Source organism: Eubalaena glacialis, chromosome 6 (genome assembly GCF_028564815.1).
Source record: "Eubalaena glacialis isolate mEubGla1 chromosome 6, mEubGla1.1.hap2.+ XY, whole genome shotgun sequence".
Classification (NCBI taxonomy): domain Eukaryota; kingdom Metazoa; phylum Chordata; class Mammalia; order Artiodactyla; family Balaenidae; genus Eubalaena; species Eubalaena glacialis.
The window spans coordinates 142,327,660-142,350,313 of record NC_083721.1 but is presented as its reverse complement, the minus strand read 5'-3'; the positions used below and the strand labels follow the sequence as shown (position 1 = coordinate 142,350,313).

The 22,654-nt window shown below is 36.9% G+C and overlaps 1 protein-coding gene and 1 non-coding gene across 5 annotated transcripts in view; both read left to right on the top strand.

The window, feature by feature from the left end:
* ANKRD28 (ankyrin repeat domain 28) overlaps positions 1–22,654 on the top strand; it is a 172,745-nt gene that overhangs the window by 87,049 nt on the left and 63,042 nt on the right. For all 4 annotated transcript variants that reach the window (XM_061194706.1, XM_061194708.1, XM_061194707.1 and 1 more), the window contains one exon: positions 15,411–15,489. In XM_061194706.1, coding sequence (XP_061050689.1) covers positions 15,411–15,489 — 79 coding nt within the window. The remainder of the gene's footprint in view (positions 1–15,410; positions 15,490–22,654) is intronic.
* On the top strand, positions 22,371–22,501 carry LOC133094170 (small nucleolar RNA SNORA18). The gene has a single exon (XR_009701388.1). It is a non-coding gene; the product is annotated as a small nucleolar RNA SNORA18 (small nucleolar RNA).

The window sequence follows — 22,654 nt, the reverse complement described above, 5'->3', positions numbered from 1 at the left end:
AACTGCAGGGGAAAATAGATGAAACCACTGTTATAGTTGGAGACTCCAACACTCCTCTATCAAAAATGGACAGATCAAGTAGGTGAAAAATCCGTAAGGACATAATCAATAGCTCCATCAAACAGCTGGATATAGTTGACATCTGTAGACTACTTCATCCAACAACTCCAAAATATACATTCTTCTCAAGTTCACATGAAATATTTACCATGATAGAATACATTCTGGGTCAGAAAACACACTTTCTTCAACAAATTTAAAAGAAGAGAAATTATGCAATGTCTGCTCTTAGACCAAAATGGAATTAAACTAGAAATCAATAACAGAAAGTTAACTGGAAAACCCCCAAGTACGTGCAGATTAAAACAACAAACTTCTAAATAATTATGGGCCACAGAGGAAATCGCAAGTGAAATTTAAAATATTTTGTACTAAGTGAAAATGAAAGCACAACTTATCAAATTTGTAGGATACAATGAAAGCATTGCTTTAGCTGGAAATTTATGTCATTGAATGTATATATTAGAAAAGAAGATTAATAATCTAAGTTTCACCTTAGGAAACTATATAGAAAAAGAAGAGCAAGTTAAATCCAACATAAGCAGAGGAAAAGAAACAGAGCAGAAATCAATTAAATTGATTTTTCTCTATTGATTTTCTTTTCAATGAAACCAAAAGCTGGTTCTTTGAGAAGATTGATCAAATTGATAAGCCTCTATGAGCTAAGAAAAAAGGAGAGGAGGCACAAATTACTAATATGAGAAATGAAAGAGGGGATATCACTATGGGTCCTATAGACATTAAAAGTATAATAAAGGAATAGTGTGAATAACTCTATGCCCACAAATTTGACAACCTACGTGAAATAGACCAGTTCCTTAAAAAATGTTTTTGGGCCAAGACTTACAAAAGAAATAGACAATCCAAATAAGCCTATATCTATTAAGAAATTGAATCAATAATTAATAACCTTCTGAAATAACACCAGGCCCAGATGGATTCACTGGTGAATTCTACCAAACACTTAAGGAAGAAATTATACCAATTCTCTACAATCTGTTTCAAAGGATAGAATCAGAGGGAATACTTCCTAACTCATTCTTTGAGGCCAGCATTACCCTAATAGGAAAACCAGACAAAGACATTACAAGAAAAGAAAACTACAAACCAATATCTCTCTTGAACATAGATGCAAATATTTCTAACAAAGTATTAGCATATCGAATCCAACAATGTGTAAGAAGAATTCTATACACCACGGCCGGCTGGGATTTATGCCAGATATGCAAGGCTGCTTCAACCTTTGAAAATCAGTTCATGTAATCTATCATATCAACAAGCTAAAAAAGAAACCACAAGATCATATCAATAGATGCAGGAGAAGCATTTGGCAAAATCAAACACCCTTCATGATAAATTCTCTCCATAAACTAGGAATAAAGGGGGAACTACCTCAACTTGATAAAGAATATCTACAAAAAACCTACAGCTAACATTATATTTTAATGGTGAGAAACTCAAAGCTTTCCCACTAAGACTGGGTATAAGACAAGAGTGTTCTTTTTTACAACTCCTTCTCAGCATTATTCTGGAAGTTCTAGCTAATGCAAAAATACAGGGAAAGGAAATAAATGGTATACAGATTGAGAAGGAAGATGTCGTCATCTTCTAGGTAGAAAATCTAAAAGAATTGACCAAAGAACCTCCTGGTGAGGATGTGGAGCAGTGGGAACTCTTATTCATTGTTGGTTGGAATGCAGCGTGGTACAGCCACTTCAGAAAACAGTTTGGCAGTTTCATAAAAAACTAAGCATGCTCTTAGCATATGATCCAGTCATCATATTTACCCAAATGAGTTGAAAACTTATGTCCACACAAATACCTGCACGTGGATGTTTATAGCTGCCTCATTCATAAGTTCTAAAACTTGGAAGCAACCAAGAAGTCCTTCAGTAGGTGAATGGATAAATAAACTGTGGTGCATCCAGATAATTGAATATTATACAGCACTAAAAAGAAATGAGCTATCAAGCCATGAAAAGACATGGAGAGGGACTTCCCTGGTGGTCCAGTGGTTAAGACTCCGTGCTCCCAGTGCAGGGGGCCCGGATTCGATCCCTGGTCAGAGAACTAGATCCTGCGTGCTGCAACTAAAGATCCCGTATGCTGCAACTAAAAAGAAGATCCCACGTGCCGCAACTAAAGATTCTACATGATGCAACTAAAGATCCCGCATGGTGCAGTGAAGATCTTGCGTGCCACATCTAAGACCTGGCACAGCCAAATGAATGAATGAATAAATAAATAAATAAATTCTGATCTTAAAAAAAAAAAAAGACACGGAGAAACCTTAAATGCATACTACGTAGTGGAAGAAGCCAATCTGAAAAGGCTACATACTATATGATTCCAACTATATGACATTCTGGAAAAGTTAAAACTTTGGAGACAGTATAAATATGAGGGGTTGGGACTTCCCTGGTGGTCCAGTGGTTAAGACTCCATGCTTCCACTGCAGGGGGCGAGGGTTCGATCCCTGGTCAGGGAACTAAGAGCCCACGTGCCGCAGCTAAATGAACGCATGAATGAATGAATATGCAAATAAATAAGCAACTAAATAAATAGGGGTTGGTGGGGGGTGGGAATGAATAGGCAGAGCACGTAGGATTTTTTCGGCAGTGAAAATACTCTGATACCATAATGATGGATATATGTCATTAAACATTTGTCCAAACCCATAGAATTTACAACACCAAGAGTGAACCCTAAGGTTCTGGACTTTGAGTGATTATGATGCGTTGATGTAGGTTCATTAGTGTAGCAAATGTATCACTCTGTTGGGGAGTGTTGGTAATGCTGGGGGCTGTGCATGTGTGGGGGTAGAAGGTATATGGGAAGTCTCTATACCCTCAGTTTTGCTGTGAACCTAAAGCTGCTCTTTTAAAATTTCATTAATTAACTAATTAATTAAAATAGATACACAGGAAAAGATGGCTTCTCTCCTGTTGCCAGATGTTGTTTGGGGTGAACTAGCTTGAGATGAGCCTTTACGCTGGTTATAACATATAGTTGTAGTTGGAGGCACAGTGGAAAGGTAGAATTTCTGAGAGACATCTGGATGATGTCATTGAGCTGCTGGATCAACCAGCTTTGTCCCTACCCTTTATGAGAGTAGATCTTCTTTATTTTAAAGCCATTTTTAATTGGTGTTTTTCTGTACTTGAAAAATAACATAGGATACAGTTAAAGAACTAACTGTAAACATTGTTTGTCCTAAAAGATGGTGCTGCTTTTAACATCTCATTAATATCATATTGAACTAAGAGAATAAAATTTCTCCCTCTTCTCTACCTTCCTTTCCCCCTTCCCCAACTTCCCTACAGTATATTCATGACTGTGTCCTTTTACAAGGATGATTGAGAGGTCAGGTAAAATCTTCTTGTCTACTGTCGTCCAGAGTGATTGTTACTGTCAAAAGCTGAACATGTCAAGTTCCTTTAGGTTTTGATTTGTGCTACTCTTTAATTTTTATCTGTCTTACAAGTTTTGCCTATGAGTTTGATAAATTCAAGCCAGCAAATATTTATTGAGCATTCATTTTATTGCTCTGAACTTTTTAAAGTTTGGATTGGATTTGTTGTACTGAAGATTAGGATTTGTAAAGCATCCCTTGCCATGTGTAAGGTATATTATTTGAGATGAAATGTTTTTGTTTTGGCTTTTTAGTTTAACCAGCACAATTAGGTCATTATATTATTTTGAATATAGCTGACTATTGTTGTATATTAATTAATGAATTGCTGGGTATACATTTTCTTAAGTGTTTTCAGAAGTTTTTAGAGTGTAGACATGCCTATGCACTGTCCCTGGTACTTAAATACAGTTGACCCTTGAACAATGTTGGGATAAGGGGCACCAACACCCCACCCAACCCATGCAGCTGAAAATCCATGTATAATTTTTGACTCACCTAAAACTTAATACTGATAGCCTACTGTTGACCAGAACCCTTACCGATAACATGAACAGTCGATTAACACAGATAATATATGCTATTTTTATTATATACTGTATTATAGTAAACTAGAAAAAAGGAATGTTATTAAGAAAATCATAGGGGGACTTCCCTGGTGGCACAGTGGTTAAGAATCTGCCTGCCAGTGCAGGGGCCATGGGTTCGATCCCTGGTCCAGGATGATCCCACATGCTGTAGAGCAACTAAGCCCGTGTGCCACAACTACTGAGCCTGTGCTCTAGAGCCCGCGAGCCACAACTACTGATCCTGCGTGCCACAACTATTGAAGTCCGCGGGCCTAGAGCCCGTGCTCTGCAACAAAAGAAGCCAGTGCAATGAGAAGCCCACGCACTGCAACGAAGAGTAGCCCCCGCTCACTGCAACTAGAGAAAGCCTGTGCGCAGCAACGAAGACCCAACACAACCAAAACTAAATAAATAAATAAATTTATTTAAAAAAAAAAAAAAAGAAAATCATAGGAAGAGAAAATACATTTACAGTGCTTTACTGTATTTATCAGTACTGTAAGTTTACATCATCTCTTTATAAGATGAATCATCTCTCTTACTACCTACATCAGTATTGTCTTATAATGATACAAAACACTAGATGTTATATGTATTACTAATACTAGACATCAAAAAAGAAAAGATAATATGAAAAAGAAATTCATACTTATTTACAGGTATAACAATTCATGCATTGATACTGAAGCAGCAACAATATGATTGCTTTATGGTAGCCTGGTGTAATCAGTTGTTTCCCGGTAGCCTAGCTTGTACACTAATGAATGAATCATAAAAACCATTTACCTGTGTTGATAGGCTGATAACGCAATTTCTCCAATTACAAGGCGGGGTGGGAGGGGAGAGGGAGTGGATACTGTATGGTAATTTAATTCTTTGAAAGCAAAGTTATAAAACAGTAAAAAACTAACATCATTTATATTAAATATCACTCACCTTATGTGCCTGAGTAAGGATAGACTAGTATGTACATATATTTTATGCATTCATGACATACCTAACTTCTTCTTAGTTTTTTCAGTATATGTAGACTACATGGTTCATCTGCTAGTTTTTCAAATTGTCACAGTTTTCCAAAATTTTTCCCAATATATTTATTGAAAAAAATCGGCATATACATGGACCCACGCAGTTCAAACCCATGTTGTTCAAGGCTCAACTGTATATACAATCCTGGATCTCTGGCTAGTGCAGCTTTTCTAAAGCAGTGGAAGGAGAGATAGCGTGCTTATTACCCAATTATTCCTCAGCCGTTCCTTTTGCTTCCTGTGTAAATACAGAAAGGGAATATAGAGGGGCATCATTTATAGGCTAATGATAGTTCTGTTCTGTGCGTGGAAGGAATAAGCTAGATTTCAGTATCCTTAAGTGTGGGGAAGCTCAGCCTCTAGCCCAAATAGCTAAGCAGTGTACTTGCTGCAGTTTTGCTTTTTTTCAAGATTCCCAGGAGAAGCCACAACTGGCCAAGCTTTGATAAATACTTTTAATTGGTCAGTTGTCAGTATAGCGTTTTGGTGAAGAGCCTGAGTTTGAAAGCCGTTTCCTCACCTATTAAGAATAATGCATGCTCAACCGTACAGTAATTTTGCAAAGTAAAACAGATGTGTCAAGTGCGTTATGCAGTGCCTACCGCAAAATAAAGATCTGTGGGTTGCACTCCTTTTCTGAGAAACTCCTCATTCCACATGGTTACTGAAGGAACTGCTGTGTTAATAAAACCTGACTTCTTCAGCTGTTCTCACTTGATTTGTACACAGGTGAGCAACTAAGCAAAGTTGAGTCGATCAGAATACTGTTCTGAGGTTTAGAATTAAAAGACTTCTCTTTGGTCTGCTGAAGTTTTAAAAGTAAATCCCGGGATCTCTAATGCTTTGTTTCCTAATGTGAGGAAAAGTGTTGCTGGCGAAGGCAAAGAAAAGCAGCTGATGCTGAAGAAACTGAGAAGTAGACAGAGTCCTGAATGTTTCACGTGCTCTTGTGGCCTTGCCACATGCCTTCCTGACCTAAGTTGTAGTTGTTGGTGCTCAATTCCATGAGGTATTCTGGTGTCCTTCTGATAAGTCCATTTTACCTAAATTGGTTCAATTTAGATTTCTTTTGCTTGCACCCAGTAATGCCATCTAAGGTATGTGTTCAATAAGTAGTAACTCTTAAGGACAGTGAGAGAAACAGAGACTGCTTACTGGTCAAAATACTTTAAAATTTTTTATTTATTTATTATTTCATTTATTTTATTTTTGGCTGTGTGGGGTCTTAGTTGCGGCATGCGGGATCCTTCATTGGGGACAGACTCTTTGTTGTGGCACAGGCTTCTCTCTAGTTGTGGCATGTGGGTTTTCCCTTGTGTAGTTGTGGCGCATGGGCTCTGTAGTTTGTGGCACGCCGGCTCTCTGATTGAGGCATGCGAGCTCAGTAGTTGTGGAGCGCGGGCTTTAGTTGCCCCGTGGCATGTGGGATCTTAGTTCCCTGACCAGGGATTGAACCCGTGTCCCCTGCATTGGAAGGTGGATTCTTTACCACTGGACCACCAGGGAAGTCCCTGGAATACTTTTTACTTAAAGTTACATTCCTCTGCTAAATGCAGATGATTTTTCATGTTATAATCTGGAACTTTAAGGTTCCACAGAGGTTCTCAAAGTATTCCTTGGGAAAGAATCATAGCAAACATTTTACAACTGGTTTTTAATTCATTTATGTATAGTTGTCTGTACCCAGAGATTTGGGTAATTGTCTTTCAGAGGCTATTCTAGAATGTACTGTGTTCTTGGACCCCAAAATCAATATAGGAGTCTTCTACAAGCTATACAGTACATTAGAATATTATTGATTCATGGCGGGTTTTCTTCATTAACATTTAAATTTGTTTAAACCTCTGTAGTGCCTGTGTGGCATGTAACTTTAAGCCAGGTGCTATGTGGGTATAAAATTGACACTTTGCTTCCTCCAGATACTTATTACCTAATTATGAAACCATGACATAAGCCCAAAGTTGAGCAATAACAAGAATGCCACCTGTACGGTACAAATGATAATGTTGTAATAGAAGCACAGGATAGAGAGACCCCAGTGTACTGACATGCTCCTGAAGACTTTGTGACGGAGATGAAATTTGAGCTGGACCATGAAGAGTAGAAGGGATTTGGGCAGGGGAAAGGCATTCTGGGTAAAGGGAAGAAAGGTGAAAGATGAAAATGTGCTATTTTTCATTCTATTAGTAGAGATTAACTGGTTTCAGCTATAGGTTAGTACTTTTGAACATCAGGTTAACGAGGGAGAGTAGAGTTGATTGGTGATGATGTCAGCCACTAAAAGTGATTGAGCTTTTGATTTAACGAATGTGAAATTGCCTTCAAGTTTGATCTGCTAGCACATAAACCAGTTGGATCTCTGTGATTTGAGGATGAGAGGATAAGTTTGGAGGATAGTAGTGAATTTAAAAATAAAAACTAAAAGCACAATCTAAGGATTTTTCCAGATAGCTGTAAGTGTACAGAGTGTCACTTCCATGCCAAAGTAAGCTAGGGTTCTCTTATTTGAAGCATCTCAGACATCCACCAACACCCTACAGAACTATATCCCCAAGGCTAAGGTTCACCGTGGGGCTTCTCTGAGTGCAGGGTGTTGAGGACAACCAGCCATCATAACTTACTTTATGAAGGGGTCAAGACAAGAGTGGATCTGATAAATCCTAACTAAGTTCAGCTGAGCTCTATGGACCAGAAGCTGAGCATTGAAAGATGATACCCAGATATTCAACAGGGAAGTTTCAGTCTGATAGCAGTAGAAATAAAATAAAAAGTAAAAATGATGGGACAGAAAAGAGAGTGACCATTATGGGAAAGTAAATGGGGAAAATAGAGAAAAGAAAAAAACCTACTTAGAAAATTATGATAAGAAATTGATAAGAAAAAGTGAAGTCAGGCCACAGAATGTTTTGAGGGAGAGTGATTAGTTTTAAGCAGACAGCAGTTAAATAGATAGTGGAGCCTTGTAAATAGTCTGTATAATAAGTTAACATCACACACCTGGAGCTCAACTGCCTGTGCTTCAATCCTGATTCTGCCAATTCCACATGATCTTGAGTAAATTCCTTAAACTTTTCTGTGACTTGATTTCCTTATATGTATTCACTTAACCTTGTGAGGTAAAGTGCTTAGAGTAGTCGTAGCATAAAGTAAGCTCTGTGATGTTGGTGTTACTATTCTTCCTGGTTACAGCTAATATACACGAATGCTTCAGTACCTGGAGTAGGGCAGAATTGCGGAATTGAGTCATTGTTGTGAAGGTTGTAGTTGAATCCATATACATAGATGAATTCTTAGACTCTCTAAGCATTTCTTCTTGTACAGATGTTCTCTCTCTTTCAATTTATCACTTCTAACTTTTCACTTCTCTGTTTTCCTACCTTATAGGCTTCCTCTTATTCCAACCTGATCCTAAAATCTGCTTTAAGTTAAAGCTTCCACAGAAAATGTTGAGAATGTATAAGTGCAGTTTGAGTTCCCAGGTTTGACGTAAGGCACTTCCTGTTAGATCTAATAACCCTTTTCCTGGGCTGTGCTTGGGATATACCATAGATTCCCTTCTTTCTCACAGACTCATTCCCTAGGTTGTCTAACCTTGCTTGCCTGTGTTTTGCTGACTTTCTGGAGTTTGCCGTAGTACAACATAAAAACTAAAGTATAATTCAGGATGTTTCTGAACACTTTTTAAAAACTTTATTTTGAAGAAATTATAGATACTCCAGAATTACAGAAATGGTACAGAGAGGGTCTTGTGTTTCTATCAACCAGATTCCTCCTATGATGACATCTTACAGTGCATTATCAAAAACAGGAAGTTGATACTGGCATAGTACAACTAATTAGACCACATACCTTTCTTGGGTTTCACCAGTTTTTGCATGCACTCATATGGGGGAGGAGGAGAGGAGTGATGGTAACATCTTTGTGTATAATTCTTTGACATTTTGTCATATGTGTAGATTTGTATAACCGCCAACATGTTCAAGATGCAGAGCTATTGCATCACCAGAAACGAACTCCCTCATGTTCCAATCACTTGTGTGTAATGCACCAGTCTACCATTAGCCTGTGGCCCAACCCCGAAGTGGTTAGCAATCACTGGTCTCCTTTAATATGTGTCCTTTTCCCATCTCTCAGGATAATCACTTATAAGCACTAAAGCTATTTTTCAGTTTGCTTTTATTTGGGGAGGGTGAATAATTTTTTGTAGTCCTAATCATATGCACAAAATATCTTTTCAGAGCACCACATAAGAACTATAAGAAAAATATTTATTTCAGTGGATATAATCAAAAGCTGTGTGATCAAATGAGTTAAATTTTTTGTTTGAGTCTGTTGTGTGTATTTCATAATTCTAGTTAGGATTGTTTTAGAATACAACATGGAGGTATGGTTTCTTTAAAAACCGACTTAATATCTAAGAAACATTTTCTTTTTTTTAATGGGCACCTGGACTTGTGAAATGGCCTGGTATGGGAAATTACTGAAATGCTTTTCAGCTGATTGAAATGTTATTTTTAATTTTTTTATTTTACTTTTTGAAACATGTACATGGTAATAACTCCATACGGTACCAAAGGCCACAAATGGTGAAGAATAACTCTCTCACACTTCAGACTCTAGTGTCAGCGTTCTTTACCCAGAGGCAATCACTGTATCTTGAGTATACAAGATATCCTTGAGTATCCTTCCGAAGATGTTTTATGCATATGCAATCCTAGGAGTGTGTAGAACCTTTAGCATATAATTGTTTCGAGGCTGCGTTTTTCATTTAACAGTGTGCTTTAGAGATGTTCCATTGATAAGGAACATGGGGGTCTGCTTGTTATTTTAAATTGAAAGCATAATGCGATATTGGGTTGGCCAAAAGGTTCGTTTGGTTTTTTCCGTAAGATGGCTCTAGTAGCACTTAGTTGCCTTTAACTTCATTCAAAACAGTTTCGTTAGATTGTATGTGACAGCTGTCATATCAGCGTGCATTCAAAAAAAGGCTTAGCAAAATTGATGAATTTTTGTGTAGCCATTTTAATATTGAAGATGGAAGAAAGAAAGCAACATTTTCAGCATATTACACTTTATTATTTCAAGAAATGTAAAACCGCAACTGAAATGCACAAAAAGATTTGTGCAGGGTATGGAGAAGGTGCTGTGACTGATAGAATGTGTCAAAAGTGATTTGCAAAGTTTCGTGCTGGAGATTTCTCGCTGGATGATGCTCCATGGTCGGGTAGACCAGTTGAAGTTGATAGCGATCAAATCGAAACAATAATTGAGAACAATCAACATTATACCACGTGAGAGATAGCCAACATACTCAGACTATCCAAACCAAGCGTTGAAATCATCATTTGCACCAGCTTGGTTGTGTGAATCGCTTTGATGCTTGGGTTCCACTTAAGTTAGGTGAAAAAAACCTTCTTGACCATATTTCCGTATGCGATTCTCTACTGAAACGTAATGAAAACATTCCATTTTTAAAACAAACTGTGATGAGCGATGAAAAGCGGGTACCGTACAACAATGTGGAACGGAAGAGATTGTGGGGCAAGTGAAATGAACCACCACCAACCACACCAAAGGCCGGTCTTCATCCAAAGAAGGTGATGTGTATAGGGTGGGATTGGAAGGGAGTCCTCTATTATGAGCTCCTTCCGGAAAACCAAATGATTAATTCCAACAAGCACTGCTCCCAATTAGACCAGCTGAAAGCAGCACTTGACAAAAAGCGTCCAGAATTAGTCAACAGAAAACGCATAATCTTCCATCAGGATACCGTAAGACCGCACGTTTCTTTGATGACCAGGCAAAAACTGTTACAGCTTGGCTGGGAAGTTCTGATTCATCCACCGTATTCACCAGACATTGCACCTTCCGATTTCCATTTATTTCGGTGTTTACCAAATTCTCTTAATGGAAAAAATTTCAATTCCCTGGAAGACTGTAAAAGGCACCTGGAACAGTTCTTTGGTCAAAAAGAGAAAAAGTTTTGGGAAGATGGAATTACAAAGTTGCCTGAAAAATGGCAGAAGGTAGTTGAAGAGAAGGGTGAATCATTGTTCGATAAAGTTCTTGGTGAAAATGAAAAAGTGTCTTTTATTTTTACTTAAAAAACCACTTAAAAAAGGCACTTTTGGGCTTCCCTGGTGGCGCAGTGGTTGAGAATCTGCCTGCCAATGCAGGGGACACAGGTTCGAGCCCTGGTCTGGGAAGATCCCACATGCCGCGGAGCAACTGGGCCCGTGAGCCACAATTACTGAGCCTGCGCGTCTGGAGCCTGTGCTCCGCAACAAGAGAGGCCGCGATAGTGAGAGGCGCGCGCACCGCGATGAAGAGTGGCCCCCGCTTGTCACAACTAGAGAAAGCCCTCGCACAGAAACGAAGACCCAACACAGCCATAAAAAAAAAAAAAAAAAAAAAAAGGCACTTTTTGGCCCACCCAATATTATGATTTATAATAGGAAATATATATATATATTTGGTCTTTGTTTCTAGCATAGAAAAACCCTTGACATTTCCTGTGAGGAGAGCAACGGTGCCTTTTTTTATGGTAATGAGATGACTTTTGGAAAGCCCCTAAGGGTGGGAGCCCTTGCCTTTGGAGTCAACCACGTGATTAGAGGGTTAGAACTTTTAGTCCCACCCCCTGATCTCTGCGGAGAGAAGGGCTAGAGATTGAGTTCAGTTGCCAGAGGTCAGTGATTTAATCAAACATACCTGTGTAGTGGGACCTCATAAAAACCCAAAAGGAGGGGGTTCAGGGAGCTTCTGGGTTGGTGACCCAGAAATGCTTACACGTTCCACCGTGTCAGGTCCCACACTCTGTGAGGATGGAAGCTCCTTTGTTTGGGATCCCGCCCTGTGTTTCTCTTCATCTGACTGTTGATTCATATCCTCCAATAGCCTCTGTAATAAACTGGTAATCTAGTGAGTAAACTGCTTTCCTGGGTCCTGTGAGCCACTCTAGCAAATTAATCAAACCCAAGGAGGCGGTCCGGGGAACCTGGATTTGTAGCCAGTCAGTCAGAGGACCAGTAACAACCTGGACTTGCTGTTGACCTCTGAGGTGGGGCGGGGCCCCCGTCTTGTAGGACTGAACCCTTAACTTGTGGCACCTGATGCTGTCCCCTGGTAGGTGGTGTCAGATTTGTGTTGAGTTGTAGGACGACCAGCTGGTGTTGGAGCATTGCTTGGATGTGTGGGGAAACCCGCCCCCCCCCCCACAACTTTGGAATTGGATTCAGACCCCTTACATCATATTTCACTATGTGGATGTGCAGCTCAAAGACCTCTCATCTGAAAAATGTTCATAACTGGTAGTGATAAGCTGATCAAAGTCTGACAGAAGGAAGCATTTTAAATGATCTTTAAGCATTTTGCTGCAACAATGTGTATTTTCCAGACATTAAAAGAAATACTGGGCCAAGGCTTTTTGGAGTCCACTGACAGTTCAGTGTTAACCTTCCTTGCATAGACCATACCCACAGTGCGTTATCTGTAATTCCCATTTTGGGTTTCTTTAAGTGATGTGAGAATTTAGATACTTAAGAATCAAACTGAGGGCAAAACTTCTCCATATCTTAACTGTTTGCCTTAGTGTTTCAATTGTCTTGGCCACACCCAATTCAACAGTACTTTTTTTCGTAGCTTGCCTTTATTGAGTCTTTATATAGTATTCAACCTAGTGATCATAGAAAAAATTTGATTTTTCATTCCTATTTCATCAGTTTAAATAATATTTTTAAAAATTACATAAATGATTGCAGGTGCAGTTGGCACAAGCAGTTGTGGTAACAAACACGTCTTACCCTTGGTAAACATACCCAGTGGTAGGAGCAAGCATGCAGGGTCTTGGTTGTGGTGGTCTATTAGCCAAAACACATGGTGTGCCAAAGTCACCATTAGTTTTACTCAGGAAACAGAAAATATTGATTAATCATGTGATTCAGTTAAATGAAGGTTGGTTAAGAGCTGCTTGTGTTTCATAATTTTAAATAACCACTTCCTTATTGATGGGCATTGAAATTGTTTTCGGCGTTTTGCTTCCTATATGATCAGTAAATATACCTAAGTTTTGCTTGCACACACATAGCAATACCTTTATCTTACCAAAAAAAAAAATTCCTTTAAGTGGAATTCAATGTGTATAAGGGAATAGTCATTTTTTCATTCTAATAAATTTTGTTAAAGGGAATCTTAAATGTTTTATTGCATGATTTTCAATATTTAATTGTAGTAAAGTAAAATATGATAGGTAAAATTTTTTCTTTTAAAATTAACCAATTTATTCCTTAGTTTTTCCTCTCTCCAAATCAAATTAAAGAAAAAAGAAAGTTCATGAGTCATAAAATAATACATAAATAGGATTTAAGGCATTGAGTCATAGAATTCCAGGCATCTCTCACACATAAATGACTCACTTTCTGTGTGTGCTGTGTATGTGGTTTATACTGTGGAATAGATGTGTTCCTCAATTTGAGTGGGTCTGTTCATATTTAAACACTAGGGAAGTTTGATGTGTTAGTGATTAACACTGAAAAGCCTTAAGCCAAGGATCTTTTTATTAAATTGACTAAGTTAGGACTCAGCTTTGAATAAAGCCTGATATTTTAGTGGTTCTGTGTTAGCTGTTTCAATGACAGTTTGTTCAGTAATTTCTATGCAAACCATTTGTTTGATGGGGTATGTATTGGAATGAAAAACATGGTCTTGTGGAAATTAATTGGGGTTAGAGAGACAGGAACTCTTAGCTTATTAAAAACATTAATAACCACTATACCAACTATTTTAAGAACAAAACCAGTATCACAAATATATTAAAATTATATGAAGTGTATGTAGAGCCAGTTATAATTGTGTTACACACATCTTTCTAATTCCTTTATATACTACAGCTAAACCTTTTTGGAATTGCCTGTGAATATTTTTAACCCCTCTTTTGACTAGCAGTTTTTTTCCTAATTTATTCTCATTGGCCTAACTATCTTTTCTTAGCATAATTGGGGTTTTGATTGCCAAACTGGAAAATTATTATGATGTGAAGTTTTTCATTTTTTTATATCTTGAAAGTTATAATGTTATCTTAATACAAGAGACCCCAAAATACAATACCTATTTAAATAAGAATTTTATTTCTCTTAATAGTCTAGAAGTTAGTGGTCCAGCTCTGTGTTGGTGGGGCAACTGTGCTCTACAAGATGATTCAGTATGTTTTGCTTAACAGACTTGTAGGATATTGGCCTGCCTCTGCATGGTCAAAGCCGGTACAGTTGCACCTGTGCCTTCTAGCCTGAGGGAAGTGGGAAAGTTTTAGTCTAGCTCTGGATTGGTGTCTTTTAGGTTGAAGATGACCTGAAAGTTGTGCCTTTACTTCCACTCACGTACCATTGGTCCACACTAAGTAACAAAACTTCAAGGCATGCTAGGAGTCTATTCTCTTGCTGGTGGGTAAATAACCAGGTAAAACTTTATTCCTATGGACAAAGGGGAAAACGGATAATGGAAAACAACTAATAATCTGGCTCAAAAGCCAGTATCCAAAAAATTGGATGTAAATTTCAAACTAAATATTTCTAAATGAATAGCTTTCTCAGATACAGCCAAGTCAGCAACACTCTGTTGTAACTTTAGATGAAGTGTAATGTGAATTGAATCCCTGAATGTGACATTACTCTAAGATCTTGCTTCTCAAACTGGAGGACATTGTTGTTTTGAGGGGGGAAGTACACACAGCCATGCACTTAGATGTAGCTTCTCTTCCTGGAGGAAGATTTAGAAGACTATGCATAGGATAGGAATATATTTTAGAGCTAAAAATGAAATTGGCAGGAACTTTAAGAAAAAGCTTAGGATTATTTTAAGGGATAATTTCAGATCCCCAGAGATATTTTCTATTTTTGCCACTATAGTCCTGTGGAAACATTTTGATAAGCAAACTTTTTTGTTTGTTAGGGTTTGTTTTATTTAGTTAGATCAACAATTCTAAACTATGTAAAATTGTGGAAATATATTGGGGGGGGTGGGAGAGTAGTATGAAGTAAAGGAAATCTTCTTGTGTATACAAGCAGCATAGGCATCTTTATTCAAAGAAAGTCTTAAGTTATCTCTTTGTCATCTTAGATTTTTCTTTTATTCTTTGCTGCATTTTATACCATTCTTTTAAGGCCAAAATATATTTTTTAGGCTTTTCTTCTCCTTGCAAAGGAATACTCTGATAATGAGACTTGCAGACTACACTAGAGTTGTGGAAGTAGTAAGCTGTAGTTAATAATGGCTTTTCTTCATTTAAAGTATATTCAAATTAACTTTATATTAAAATTTATGTTCCATCTTTCCTTCTTATCACAGGACAATGAAAAGAGAACTCCACTGCATGCTGCTGCCTATCTTGGAGATGCAGAAATCATTGAATTGCTTATTTTATCTGGTATGGTAAGCTCTGTGTAAGAGCACATCATGCACATTTTGGTCATATTTAATATTTATTAAACCTCATTGACTATTTCTTCATATTTGTTAAACAACCTGAAACTTATTTGTTCATTCTAGAAGTAGTGATCTCATATCATGTCCCAGGTACTGTTTTGGTGCTTAGAGTACATTGGAAAACAAGTCACTGCCTTGCGGAGCATATACTCTAAAGAAAAACAGGCTACAAATACAAGTAAATTTTACAGTATGTTAGAAGGAGATAAGTGCTATGGAAAAATGAAAAAGTAGATCAGAATACAGTCAGCCCTCTGTTTTCATGGGTTTTGAATCCATGGATTCAAACAGCCACAGATCAAAAATATTTGGAAAAAATTCCAGAATGGTCCAGAAGGCAGAATTTGAATTTACCATGCACTGGCAACTATTTACATAGCATTACATTGTATTTACAGCTATTTATATAGCATTTACATTGTATTAGGTATTATAAGTAATCTAGAGATAATTTAAAGTATACAGAAGAATATGCATAGGTTATATGCAAATACTATGCCATTTTATATAATAGCTTTGAGCATCTGTAGATTTTGATATCCACAGTGGGTCCTGGAACCAATCCCCTGCGAATGCTGAGGGACAGCTGTAATGGAGTGGGATGAGCATTATATAAGTTGGGTATTATATGGAGTAGTCATATAAGGCCTCATTGACCACAGAGTTGCTGGGAGATGATAATAGTTCTCCAACGAGGAGGTGATAGTAGCTTGGAGCTAGTACAGCATTGGAGGGGATTAGAAAAGATGTGATTGTAGATATATTTTGAAAATGATACCAGCAAGATTTATGTCTTTAAATAGCTTGTGTCTAATTCTTTTTGAGGGCCTGTAAAATATATTTTAGGAAATTGTACTTTATTTTTAAATTTCTTCTAACCTGTTCAAGACCTTACAATATGAAGTAATGGTAAAACTGTGTCCTATAGAATAGCACCTGTGGTGGTCAGACTTCTTGCAGTCCTAAAACAGGCAATCAAAGAGAGCTTAGAAATTTTTTTTTTGTATCCAGATTATCGTAAGTGATATTTATTGAAAAAGGATGCCTATGTTTGAATTGTGCTTGTGTTGCCAGATTGCACAGATATATGCATAATGCAATTGGAGAGATAGTATCATTCCTTTGATATTTGGGAGAAGGAGCACTGAGAGAAATTTTGAGTGAAAATCCTCTTAAATAGTAGCCTGAATAGAATTTTGCCATTATAAATTAATAAAGTTTTTAAAATGTGGTTTTTATAACAAATTGCATGATCTTATAGAATTACAGTCACTTATGGACCAAGCTAATATTCTTATATTAGTTTCTTTATGAATAACTTTATCACTGACGTACTTCCTTGAAGATGTCTGTTCCTCTATGGATGCTAGCTCACTAGTTTTCAGCTGAAATTTACTAGAGGTAAGAACTGAGGAGGTTCAAGAGAAAAATAATGCTTCCTCTTAATTGAGGCATATTCTGCTTTAATAATATATCCAGGACCAGATGGCTTCACAGGTGAATTCTACCAAACATTTAAAGAAGAGTTAATACCTATCTTTCTCAAACTGTTCCAAAATTTGAAGAGGAAGGAATGCTTCCAACCTCATTTGAGATCAGCATTACCCTGATACCAAAATCAGAAAAAGACACTACAAAAAAAGGAAGTTACACTCCAATTTCCCAGATGAACATAGATGCAAAAATCTTTAATAAAATATTAGTAAACCAAATTCAACAATACATTAAAAGGATCATACACCATGATCAAGTGGAATTTATTACAGGGATGCAAGGATGGTTCAGCTTCCACAAATCAATCAATGTGATACACGCCTTAACAAAATGAGGCTAAAAAATCATATGATCATCTCAATAGATGCAGAAAGAGCATTTGACAAAATTCAACACCTACTCGTGGTAAAAACTCTCAGCAAAGTAAATATAGAGGGACTATACCTCAACATAATAAAGTCCATATATGGCAAGCCCACAGCGAACATACTTAAAGCTGAAAAGCTGAAACCTTTTCCTCTAAAATCAGGGGCATGGTGAGAATACCCAGTCTCATCACTTTTTCAACAGAGTCCTAGAAGTCCTAGCCATAGCAGTTAGGCAAGAAAAAGAAATTAAAAGTGTTCAAATTGGAAAGGAAGAAGTAAACTGTCTCTTTTTGCAGGTGACATATTACATATAGAAAACTATAAAGACTCCATCAAAAAACTATTAGAAATAATAAACAAATTTAGTAAAGTTGCAGGATCTAAAATCAATATACAAAAATCTGTGTGCTTGTATATACTAATAACTATCAGAAAGAGAAATTAATAAAATAGTTCCATTTATGATTGCATCAAAAGAGTAAAATACCTAGGAATAAATTTAACCAAGGAAGTGAAAGAGCTGTACACTGAAAACTATAAGACATTGATGAAAGAAATTGAGGAAGGCACAAAGAAATGGAAAGATATTCCGTGCTCGTGGATTGGAAGAATTAATATTGTTAAAATGTCCATACTACCCAAAGCAATCTACAGGTTCAGTGCAATCCCTATCAAAATTCCAGTGGCATTTTTCACAGAAGTAGAATAAAACAATCCTAAAATATATATGGAACCACAAAGACCCAAGTAGCCAAAGCAGTCTTGAGAAAGAACAATAAAACTGGAGCTTCCTGATTTTTAAACTATATTACAGAGCTGTAATAATCAAAACAGTATAGTATTGGCATAAAAACAGACACAGAGATCAGTGGAACAAAAGAGAGCCCCAAAATAAACTTGTGCATATTGTGATCGATTAAGGCAAAGGAGCTAAGAATAGACAATGGGGAAAGGACCATCTCTTCAATAAATGGTGATGGGAAAACTGGGCAACTATCTTACACCATACACAAAAATCAACTCAAAATGGGTTAAAGACTTGAACATAAGACCCCAAATCATAAAACTCATAGAAGAAAACATACAGGGTAAGCTCCTTGGAATCAGTCTTGGCGATGATATTTTAGATTTGACACTAAAAACAAAGGAAACAAAATCAGATATAACAAGTGGGACTACATCAAACTACAAAGCTTCTTTCTGCATAGCAATGGAAACCAACAAAATGAAAAGGCAACCTACAGAATAGGAGAAAGTAATGTGCAAATTATATATCTAATAAGGGATTGATATCCAAAATATATAAAGAACTCATACAACTCAGTAGCAAAAAACAGACAAACCAATCTGGTTAAAAGTCAGCCAGAGGGACTGAATACACATTTTTCCAAAGAAGACAGAGATATGGCCAAAGGTACATGAAAAAGTGCTCAACATCACTAATCATCAGGGAAGTGCAAAGCAAAACCACAATGAGATACCACCTCATACTTGTTAGAATGGCTATCATTAAAAAAAAAACAAGCATTAACAAGTATTAGCAGGGATGTGGAGAAAAGGAAAACCCCTGTTGGTGGGAATATAAATTCGTATAGCCACCGTGGAAAACAGTATGGAGGTTCCTCAAAAAATTAAAAATAGAACTGCCATATGATCCAGCAAACCCACTTCTGTGTGTATATCCAAAGGAAACAAAATTACCATCTCAAAGAGATACAGGCATGTTCATCGCAACATTATTCACAATAGCCAAGACATGGAAACAGCCTAAATGTCTGTCAATGGATGAATAAAGATGATGTGGTAAATGCATACATTGAAATATTATTTGGCTGTAAAAAAAGAAGCAAATCCTGCCATTTGCAGCAATATGGATGGACCTTGAGGGCATTATGCTAAATGAAATAAGTCAGAGAAAGACAAATAATTCATGATCTCACTTAAATGTGGAATCTACAAAAACCAAATTGATAGAAACAGAGAATAGATTGGTTGTTGCCAGAGGTAGACAAGTGGGGGGTGGAGGAAATGAGTAAAGGTGGTCAAATGGTACAAACTTCTAGTTATACGATAGTTCTGGGGATGCAAGCTTAAAAGTTCTCATCACAAGAAAAAAATTTTAACTATGTGAGGTGATGGATGTTAACTTATTGTAGTAATCATTTCTATATTATATGTCAGGTCATTTTGTTCTACATCTTAAACTAATATAATGTTATATGTCAATTATATAATAAAACTGGGGGAAAAATAATTATCACCCAGAACAGTAGTCTTCAGACAGTATATGTACACTCTTGAGGTTCTGTAGTGGTGCTTCACGGGTTCTGCTTAAATTTGATTTGAATGCCATGGTTATTGAGCCCCAAGTTATACACTAATTTACATACCCCGATTTCAAAATAGCCTTATAATTGTATTGAATGGATTTTTAATAAGTTATAAATTAGAATTGAAACTAGGTGTTTGACCTGATAATTCCCTAAAGAAGAGAAATAAATACATGAAGGGGAAAGTAGACAACAAAATAAGGCTAATTTGTTTGTAATTAGTAATGAAAATTGTTACTGAAAAGTTTAGCATAGACTGTTCTTACCCTTCATGTTAGTTACCAATGACATGTTACAATAGTAATTAGGTTAACTTTAGTGTAATCTTAAGAAAATTAAGCAATGTGAAATAATAATGTCCATTTAGCTCTTGCATTATACAAAAGTCATGGTATGCTCCAATAAGAACACACAATAAAGTAAATTACTGTAATTTCATATTATAAAAACTACTTTGGTATCCATGGCAAGGAACAAATAGTTCCTAAAATATTTCTCTAAAATGAAAAGTGAAGAATATAAGGAAGTTGATCGTTCCTTAGAGCTGTGTACTTTGATGTTCATGGATGTTTATGTTTCAGGTTTTGGTTGTTTTCTGATTTACTATGATGAGAAATTAGAAAGTAACGTTCTGTAATTTGTTTCACTCTTGTGTTTCCGTTGTCAAGAATTAAAACGTTACAGTTTATTTTGTAATCATAATTCCCGCTGTTTTATCACACACACACTCTGTCCTTATTAATAGCTTCTCTATTCCCAGGTTTTTAAATTTTGATGTCTCGTGGTTGAATAGACATCATCATCAAGTAGTTTTTGTTTTTATATTTTCTGTAAGAGCTCATGGATATTGTATTCCATGGTGTCTTATTTATTTTGGACCGTTTCCTTTTTTTATTTAGCTGAAGGGTAGATTAGCTAGTTATAAAATTCTCAATTTATGCTTTTTCCGTTCAACGTTGTAGATGTTACTCCACTGTCTTCTAGCGTTGAGTGAAAGTCTTGAATTGAGCTCCTCTCTGCTTACATTCCATCCCCCCATTACACTTTCCACCACCATAGTCCATTCTCTTCTGCCTGGATGCCTGTAGGATTCAATTCTTTATCCCTGAAATTCATGCTAACTTTCCTAGGCTAAATCTATTGATTCTTTTTTGCTAGGGCATTATGTGAATGTACACTTTTAGTTTTGAAAATCGAATTTTTATTCCATTTATATCTTTCATTGCATCTTTGCATGTTTTATTTCCGTGTGTTTTTCTATCAGTAAATTTTTCTGCAGTGTGTTTTGCTACTAAAATGGATATCCTTCATCTGTCTTTATCAGCTTTTTTCTGAGTGTAATTTTGTCTTTACATTTAGTTTTAAGTTATTTCCTTTTACCTATCCTTCATTCATTCAACAAATACTTAATGAGCCTGGCTGCATAGCAGGTACCATTCTAGGTGCTGTGGTAGAGCAGTGAATAAAATAAATGAAGTCCCAGCCTTTATGGAGTTTATGTTTTAATGGGGGAGATAGTAGCAAGTTAATATATAGTTTGTCATGTGTTGATAATTGCTATGGAAAAATTAAAGGAATGGTATGTTGGGTGGGGATCAGTTGCTATTTTGTGTTGGGTTATCAGGAAAGGATTCAGTGACATTCGAGGAGATAAGCAAATAAGGAAGCGAGCCTTGCATAGGGTGCAAATGTTTAGTGGAAATTAAGAGATTAGCAAGAACAAACACCTCGAGGTGTAGCATGTTTGGAGGCAAGTGGAAAAAGCAGTAGGAGGTAAAGCAGAGGTTGGGGGTGTTCCAGGTAAAGACTTGCTTTGGCCCTTAAAGTGACGTGGAAAACCAATGGGGAGTTTTGGGTGGAGGGACAGAGGCTGACCTAGTTTTTTAAAGATTCACTCTGGCTGTGGCTTCAGATTCTTGACTGTGTTGTAAGACATGTCTACTCTGCTTTTTGTTGTTTCTAGGCTTTTATCTTTGATTGCTTTATTTTCCTTTTCTCTTTCCTGATCTGCCAGCTCTCATCTCTTTGCATTGTCTTACCTCTTTCTTGGAGCTTTTCTTTGAGGTCTCTGTTCAGAAGTTAATTTCTCTGAAGTTGTGTATAAAGAGTAGTTCACAAATTCTTCCTCTCCTTTCCTGGGATAATTTCTTTCAAATATATTTACCTATTAACTGTATTTTGCTCAGTTTACTCTGCTTTTGTATATTTTTGCTCTAGTCCTGTGCTGAATCCTTTAAGTTTTTTTTTTTTTTTTTGGCCACACCATGCAGCTTGTGGGATCTCAGTTCCCCTACCAGGGATTGAACCCGGGCTGTTAGCAGTGAAAGCGTGGAGTCCTAACCACTGGACTGCTATTATATATCATTGAGGAATATGCTTTTTCCAGAACATCTATTTGGAGTAGGGAGGGGCAAAAAGTTAGCATCACTTAACGTTTGTTTCTTCACGTAGCTCTCAAACCAAATGTGTTTTCTTTCAGTCCTAGTAGCATAGCTTCCTTTATTCTTGATGTACTACAGATAGTTGGGGTGACCTGGCAACTCCTTGGATCACAGGTTTTTAGGTTGTGATCGATGGTGATTGGCTCTTACCCTCCATCTCCAGCAGCTCTGTCAAAAATAATGAAGACTGTTGAGGTCTATCCCGATGGGGCTTTTTCTGTAAACCTACATCGTTGGAAACGCCTCATAGATTAACTGTGTGGTTTCCTTTACTCATAGAACTACCTGTTAGATCTGTGGGAAAGAACTACAAGACAGAGCTGCCAAGTAAACTATGAAAAACCTAACAAACTTTTTATCTTAGGTATTGGCATATCCCAGTGATCTGTACTCTTCTAGGGTGTGATAGCTTAGGAGTGAGTATAATTTGAACCTAATACATTTTTAGAGGGTGTCAAATTCAGAACCAGGCA